Below are 8,594 nucleotides of genomic sequence, written 5' to 3'. Positions count from 1 at the left end.
TTGTGACTGCTAGTCCTTTTGCCTGGAATGTTCTTCTCCAAGATACCTCCTTAGTTCATTCCTTCACTTTTTCCATGTCCATACTCCAATGAAAACTCATTAGAAAGACACTTCCCAACCACCCTATCTATGGTAGTATCACTACAACCCACAGTGGGGGTCTTGCCCAAGTTTTTGTTTTGCTTTATGATTTATAATGCTTATCACCACTTGGCATTTTACACATTTATTTATGATAGGGTGTGAGAGAATACTTGGCTCTATTCTTGAAATCCTACCACTGTAATAAATTCAGGCAGACACCTCATAAGCATTGACTGGGGTTGAATTGTTTTTAAAGAATATCTAAATGTTTAAGGACGAGTGACTGGATTTTGCTTTCTCCCTTTCCTGCTCCCCAGTTATTTGGCAAATATTAATCAGGTGGCTCAATATCTATAATCTGGTGGCAGACAAGGAAATTGCCAATCTAAGACCCAGAGGAAAATCTCTGGTCTCTATATGCTAAATCTTGGACACAACCATCCAAAGAAATTACACAAGAAGATAGAACTTTTTACAACAACAAGTAGACAACTTCCTGCCTTAGAGAACTGGCTGACTTTATCAGTAATTTCTGAGACCTTTTTATTTCTGGGCAGTTTGTTAATGGATGTTAAACCTGCAAGGTAAATTGAATTCCTCTATTTTTCTGGGTTCATTGTAACTTCAAGGAAAAAGGTACAACTTCTTCCAATCCTCCCCTTTATATTTAAATTTTGCTCTACTTTCTCTGTATGATAAATAGTAAGGAACTAATGTTAGTGTTCTAGTAGGTATTTATGGTATATATGACATGTATGTTACAGAATCAAGAAGACTAAGAAATGGTTTTAAATGACTTCCCCTGTTGTTAAAATAGCAGTAAGAAGGGCAAAAGGTGACTAAGGTACATATCAGGCAATAAAGGACAAAACCTTAGTTCACCAAAGTGTATAATTGTATAGACATGTCTGAGCAAAAGCAGCAATTGTAAATCCACTTGCTTTGGGAAACAGGAATGTGGTCTGGGATAGCTGGGAGAGACGTCTTTGAGATACTCAAAAAGGAGACACAGAAACCAGGATCAAGAGAACTCCTGGAGCCTCATTGCCTATTCCCTCTCCAGGCCTGTAATACCTAGGGGTGGCTAGTACATTTCAAAGTATGGGACGATGAAAGATAAGTAGCAGACAGAGGCATGAAATATCACTTTTTAAAAAAGATGAATTAAGTTAGGTGATGATCACATATTCTTGGTGCTCTGAGTTCATCTTACAGTATCTACTAAGAGATAATATTAGTGGGACAAAATGGGTTCAGAGTTAATGACAAATTTCCACTAAATTCTTTTTCTTCGTAGAAGAACCAGTGATACAAGTTTTCCCATCACATACGCTTTCCCCTTTGGAATCTTGATACAGGAGGATCTAGATATAAAAACTTCAATTCCTGTGGGGTGGTTCAGATGTCAAACAAAGCTTATCCCATAACATGATACCCATTATTTTGTTTCCACTTCTCTGCAACGGAGTAACTATAATTTCTACATAATGAAAGGCTTGGGAAATTAAGAAATACCAAGATAACATTCCTTTATAGATGTTTCAAATTACACCAGAACAGCGTCCTGAAATTTAAATGGCTGCATTATTTCCTGAATTCTATCTGTTTTTCATATCTGGTATCTTTAGTTAAGGAGGTGACAAAATCTCTATGCAGTTCACTGGCATTTACAGAAGCAGAAAAGACCACATTTGTTATTTTCACTTGTAAAAAACTGCAGCCAGGCTTGGTGGCTCAGCCTGTAATCCCACACCTTGGGAGGCTGAGGTGAGTGGATTGCCTGAGCCCACGGGTTCAAGGCCCACCTGGGCAACTTGGTGAGACCTCATCTCTACAATAAATCAAAAAAATTAGCTGGGCATGGTAGCGCGCTCCTGTAGTTCCAGCCACTTGGAAGGCTGAGGTGGAAGGATCGCCGGAGCCCAGCAGGTCGAGGCTGTGGTGGCCGGGAGCAGCCACTGCACTTCAGTCTGGGAGAGAGTGACTCCAACTCAAAAAACAAAACAAACAAACAAAACTGCAATGCCCCTTCCTCAAACTTATTTGTGGGAAGCGTCTAGAAGAAATTTTTATATAAAAAATGATCAATAGCTGTGCTACCCTCTGTTCTCAGAGCTGTCCATGCTCAAGATCAGGCTGGGACATTATCAAGGGCTTTTAAAAGAGTCAACCTAATAAATAAAATATATTGGAGAAGATATAAGGGGTCCATTACTTTGTAGCTAAACCCATATTTGTTTCAGGCTCATGAACAAGTCTACTACAAATAATCACACAGTATGTGGGCTGCACCTCACCAGGAGTATCATTTGCACTGTCATCTCCTTCTGATGTGAGGTGGCAAAGGATGAGTAAGTAAAATGATCATTACTTTACACTGCCATTTAATTTCTGCACTTTGGTGAAGAAGAAATTAAGCCTACCACCCAGAGCTTGTGAGAATCCAATTTACAAAACAAGATGACAGCAAAAACTCCAATATGTGTACTCAACAGCTAATCTGTGAGGCTTCTAGGAACAGCCACAAGCAGTACCTACTAAAAGACTGAGTACTGAAATACAAGGGAGGACTCCCCCCCAAAAAACAGAATTTATAAAAAGTTGTGTATTTATTCTAACATGTTTAAACTTCTGTCACCTTCAAAGTAGTTGATGCAATATACCTATCATGATGCTTTTTCCACTGCTCAAAACAGTTTCTGAGTACATCAATTTTGATGCCTTTTAGTGCTTCTGCCATTTTTTGTTTCATCTCTTCCACTTTGGCAAAACGTTCTTTGAAGACTTTTTTCAGTCAAGAAAACAAACAGACAAAAAAGTAGCTTGGGGCAAGATCAGGTGAATAGGGAGGGTGGGGCACAGGGGTCATGCTATTTGGGGTCAAAAACTGCTGAACACTCAGTGATGTGTGGGCGGGTGCATTGTCACGGCAGAAGAACCAGTCACTTGTTCACCACAACTTGGGACATTTCTTCCACAAATTTCTTCTCAAAACTTCCATATAAAAACTCTGGTTGGCTGTTTGATCCAGAGGAACAAATTCCAAGTGTACTACCAGGGGCCCATCCACCAAAAGATAATTCTGGAGGGTTTTTTTGGGGGGGGGTCTCCCCTTACATAAGTCAATTTTTCTTTCCAGGGTACACATTAAAAATTTAAGCAAAATATCGATGCCTGGGTCCTATCCTTTAGGCCAATTAAATTAGTCTCTGGGAGTGTGGGGTCTTGGCAACAAAATTATATAGAGTCCCCCAAGTGTCATGAACTGAGTATGTCTTCCCTCAGTTTCTACGTTGACAGCCTAATCCCCAATGTGATAGTATTAGGAGGTGGGGTTCCTTGGGAGGTGATGAGGTCATGAGAGCTGAGCCTTCACCAATGAGATAAATGCCCTTATACAACAATATAAGAGCTACCTCTTTCTCTGCTTGGCACCATGTTAGGACACAAGAAGACAGCTGTCTGTAACTAGGAAGTGGGCTCTCATGTAACAATGGATCTGCTAGCACCGCAATCTTGAACTTCTCAGCCTCCATAACTATGAGAAATAAACTTATGTTGTTCAAACCACCTAGTCTATCATAATTTATTATAGTAGCACAATTTGACTAAGATGGATGATTCCAATATGAGACCAGGGTTAAATAACACTGGCTTAAGCCGTAGAAGTAGACCGCTATAGTTGTGATAAACTCCTAAAATGTTAAAAAAATACTAGAAGAGGAAATAATAGAAAGTTCTAATACTCTTACTGACTTAGGAATATATTATACAATTGAATTGTTAATTTGAAGATATTTTATAATTCTTTTTATTAGGAGTCAATTACCGAAAATACTTAAATATGTTAGAACAGGAGCATAATAGATCCCCAGTCTAGTTACTGAAGCACAGATTCCTTCTATTGGCAAAACATGCATAAACATACACATTCTTGATGCAACACAGCAAAATGCTGATGTATAGTAAATCTATTCAATAATATACTGTAAATATACAAAACTGATTATAAAACTCCAAACCACCTTTGAAATAATCTACTCCAAATCCCTCATTCCATGGAGGAAACTAAAGCTTAAAAACAGTTGAGCTTTCCAATGCCACAAAGTTGCTTAATAACCTGATTGGATTAATTCAGCCCAACGTACTTTCCATTCCACAACATGATAGTGAAGTTTAAATAGTTTAAGTAGTTTCTAAATTCACTCTGATTTTTCAGTACTTAACAAAAGGACAAACTTAAGTAAATATATCCCCTAAATTTATGATGCTCCTAGAATGGTCATATGCCAGGGTGCAGTCTCTGATGTTTGTTGAGAGCAGAACGATATCTGAATGATTTTCCACAATCATTACATCCAAAAGGCTTCTCTCCTGAATGAATTCTCTGATGCTGAATGAGATATGTGCTCTGGCTGAAAGTCTTCCTGCACTCATTACAGTTATACGGTTTTTCTCCAGTATGAGTATTCTGATGTTCAGTCAGATGAGTGCTCCGGCTAAAGGATTTGTCACATTCATTACACTTATAGGGTTTCTCTCCAGTGTGAATTCGTTGATGCTGAGTCAGATGGGAGCTCTGGCTAAAGGTTTTTTCACATTTATTACACTGGTAGGGTTTTTCCTCTGTGTGAGTTTTCTGATGTTGAGCAAGAGACGAACAATGTCGAAAGGCTTTACCACACTCAGCACACTCATAAGGCTTTGCTCCTGTATGAATTCTCTTATGTTGTGTAAGATGTATGTTCTGGTTGAATGCTCTCCCACATTCATTACACTTGTAAGGTCGTTCTCCAGTATGAATCTTCCTATGTTGAATAAGGGATGAGCCATAACTGAAGGTTTTCCCACACTCTTGACATTGATAGGGTTTCTCTCCAGTATGAATTCTCTCATGCTTAGCAAGAGATGAACTCCGAATAAAGGCTTTCCCACATTCCTTACATTCATAGGCTTTTTCTTGAGTATGAGTTTTCTGATGCTGATTAAGATTTGAGAGATAACTGAAAGCCTTTCCACACTCATTGCATTCAAAGGGCTTTTCTCTGGTGTGAATTCTCCGATGTTGTGTAAGGGATGAACAGTAACTGAAGGCCTTTCCACATTCATTGCATTTGTAAGGTTTTTCACCAGTATGAATTTTCAGATGTTGAGCAAGGGATGACCAGTAACTAAAAGATTTTCCACATTCTGCACAATCATAGGGTTTCTCCCCAGTATGTGTCTTTTGATGTTGAGTGAGGTTTGAATGCTGGCTGAAAGCTTTCCCACATTCATTGCATTCATATGGTTTTTCACCAGTATGAATCATATGATGACGGATAAATGTTGAGGGCCCATTGAAGGCCTTTCCACATTCGTTACATTTATAGGTTTTCTCTCCAGTATGAATTTTTTGATGTTGAGTAAGGTGTGTGCTCCTGGTGAAAGTTTTTTCACATTCATCACATTTAAAAGGTTTTTCTCCTGTATGAATTTTCTGATGTTCCATAAAGTGGCCTCTTTGGCTAAAGGCTTTTCCACACTCATTACAAGTATATGGCTTCTCACCAGTATGAATTCTCTGATGCTGAACAAGGTGGGTCCTTTGACTAAAGGCTTTCCCACATTCATCACATTTATAGGGTTTTTCACCAGTATGAATTCTTTGATGTTGAGTAAGAGATGGACCCTCAATGAAGCCTTTTCCACACTGATCACATTTATATGGTTTATCTCCGGTATGAATTCTTTGATGGTTTATAAGGTTTTCACTCCGGCTGAAGGCTTTTTCACATTCATTACATTTGTAGGGTTTTTCACCAGTATGTGTTCTCTGATGGCGAATAAGAGCTGAACAATAACTAAAAGCTTTCCCACATTCATTGCACTTACAAGATTTCTCTTTTTTAATTGGGTTTGAATTCTGTTTGACACTTGTTTTAGTAGAGGTCTCTTCCGAAGATATTTCTTGTTGTGTTATAAGATTTGAACTCACATTGCTGCTTTTCCCAAATTCATTACTTATAGGGTCTTTCTCCCAAGTGGGTATTGTCTTTTCAGTTATTTTTATTTCCCTTGACAGTGTCTGTTGGCTTGCCTGCTGTCTCTCTGGACCGTCTTCAGATTCCCAAGTTTCTAAGAAATTGGAACTCAAAGAATCATCCCTTTTGAGGTTTTCTATTACCTCTGGAAATGGCTCTTCTTCAGAAATGTCTTGCTCTGGGGCTGACACACTATTTTCAGGTCTTGTTTCCCAGTCTGAAAGAAAAAGAAAATGCCAGTATTCTCTGATTAGAGAAAAAAAAAACCTATTGTGGGAATGATCTAATGATACTAAAAATAAAGCCCTTAGGAAATTCTTATGGTTTTAAAATATATAGCCACATTATTTGGAAGCAGCTAAGGAGACTGATAAATAAAATATGAAAGTGGCAAGAAAATGTCTGATTCAATTTCACAGATAATCTCTAAGAACCAGTAAAACTCTAATTAAGGCAATAGTTAATTAAAAAGGTGACCGCAGAGATGGCTAAGAGTAGACAGAGATAGACTGAATCTCAAGGAGGCAGTCTAAATTAGGATTCCTTGCTAATCAACAACAAAGAAAAAAATCCAAGAATTATTATTTAAAGGTAGAACAAACAGGAAAGAATTGGCTAAGACCTCATGAATTTTAGCCCATAACACTGAAGGAATAGTCATGTTACTGCTAAAAATGGGAGAGTTGTAAACAGTACAGGACATAATTTAAGGGAAGAAAGTTAACAAATTCAACTTGCTTTTAAGAATTTTGAAGATTTTGAGAATTAGGAAAATAAATGAGGATTGGAATATGGTAGTATTTCTTGAAGTAGAAGATGCCAAAAGTAGCAAAATAACTCGGATGTTCAAATGTAGAACAGGAAGTATCAGCTCAAAAGAGGAAGGAAATAAATAACTAAAGCCATAGGAATGTACATAAAAAAGAGTAGAGGCAAAAGGAAGATCCTTGAGAGCATTTAGGGTATGAATATATAGCAGTATATGAAAAAAAAATAAGGAAAGAAAGCAATTTATCAGCAAACACATAAAACAATGGGGAAAAAATGGAAAGTACATAATTATAAAGAGTGTTTCCCAAGACAAGAGAGATGGCAACTACATCTCTGAAGCAGAGTAGTCAATGCTGGCAGTATGTTTAAAGAACAAAGGCTGTGTTTAAAACAACGTATCTTCAGTTCCACTGATAATAAGAGATTATAGCAGGTACCAGAAAATCCTGAGTCTTTCCCGTGATGTAAGCCCAATGACTATCACTACCACCATCACTGCAAACATGAGCAGTGAGGCAGCCACCAGAACTGCCTATCATCCTCTCCATAACTGTCACTATTAGTAATGGTGTAGTATACATCAGTGTAAGTCGCCTCATAGCAGCAGAACTTCTCCGGCAGGAACAAGATCAGACAATTGGCATGGCCAATTGTTTAAGAAATGAATATGGTTCAATCAACAGAAATGACATGAAGGAAGATATGTTTTTACAGCAGGTGGCCATAAGGAATACCTCCTGAAAGTACTTCACAGTAAAGGATACAGAGACCATAGAATCTGATCCTGGTAAAGGCGAATAGGACATGGAAGTGGCACATCTCCAACTCTGACTGGGTTTTCACTTGAAGGTAAAGGAAATAGGCCATGACCAATAGTATCCATCTTGTCATGTCCTTCACTCAATAGCCAACAGAATTACCAGAATAGCACCGGTGGAATAAAGATTGAAGAAATGAAGATAGTTTCAGAAGATCAGATTCAACAATATCATTCCTAATGGAGAAAGCAATTCCAACTTTATTACACAGATTTATTACAGGCACTGGCCACAATATTCTGACATTTCATACATGGAGAAGTATTTGAGGGTGCTGACCATTAGAATACAAGAGAACAAGATAGAACAGTAAAACAGAATATAAATTAGGATTCTAGATCACAATCTTGAGGAATCAGGTCATCAAGCCAGCACTGAGAATATGGTAATAAAGAGGATAAGGGAAATGATGGAGACTAGGCCAGTGGCTACCTCAGTGTGGGTACTGTCACAACTTCAATTACCTGTAGAGATATCTACAAAACTGTGCATCATTTTTATAAAGACAAATGCAGTCAAACCTGTTCCAGATGCTGACAAAAACAGAATTGAGGGGTGATTTGTAAAGACTACCATCATAAAGTCAAATTCCAGCAATAAAAAGTAAACAAAAGAACGGAGATAAATACCTCAAGTGCTTGCCTTCTGTTCACTGACCAGATAACTGGGATTATCTATATTATCTAGGTAACATGAGGGGTTTTATTATTTTTGCCTAAATGAAATATCTTTTTGGTAAAAAGTGTTTTTTGAAAAGCCTAAGTTTTTCAATATTCTTTTAAATGTATTCTATCTGGTCAAGTAGGGGTTTTTTGTTTGTTTTTGTTGTTTTTTTTTTTTTTGAGTTGGAGTCTTACTCTTTTGCCCAGATTGGAGTGCAGTGGCCACTCCTGGCCAC

The 8,594-nt window shown here is 37.9% G+C and overlaps 1 protein-coding gene across 5 annotated transcripts in view; it reads right to left on the bottom strand.

The window, feature by feature from the left end:
* Nucleotides 1-3,799: 3,799 nt before the first annotated feature.
* The window catches only part of ZNF184 (zinc finger protein 184), a 21,384-nt gene continuing 16,589 nt past the window's right edge, over nucleotides 3,800-8,594 (bottom strand). For 3 of the 5 annotated variants that reach the window (XM_008053320.2, XM_021709868.1, XM_021709869.1), the window contains exon 6: nucleotides 3,800-6,324. In XM_008053320.2, the coding sequence (XP_008051511.1) occupies nucleotides 4,367-6,324 (1,958 nt within the window). In that variant the 3' untranslated portion in view covers nucleotides 3,800-4,366. Of the gene's footprint in view, nucleotides 6,354-8,594 lie in introns of all 5 variants that reach the window. The other 2 variants (XM_021709873.1, XM_021709876.1) reach the window with 1 other exon arrangement.

The sequence above is a fragment of the Carlito syrichta genome, unplaced genomic scaffold, assembly GCF_000164805.1.
Source record: "Carlito syrichta isolate Samal-C Ts95f unplaced genomic scaffold, Tarsius_syrichta-2.0.1 Scaffold74266, whole genome shotgun sequence".
Taxonomy (NCBI): Eukaryota; Metazoa; Chordata; class Mammalia; order Primates; family Tarsiidae; genus Carlito; species Carlito syrichta.
Note: the sequence above shows the minus strand (reverse complement) of the source record. Positions and strands in the feature narration are given on the sequence as shown.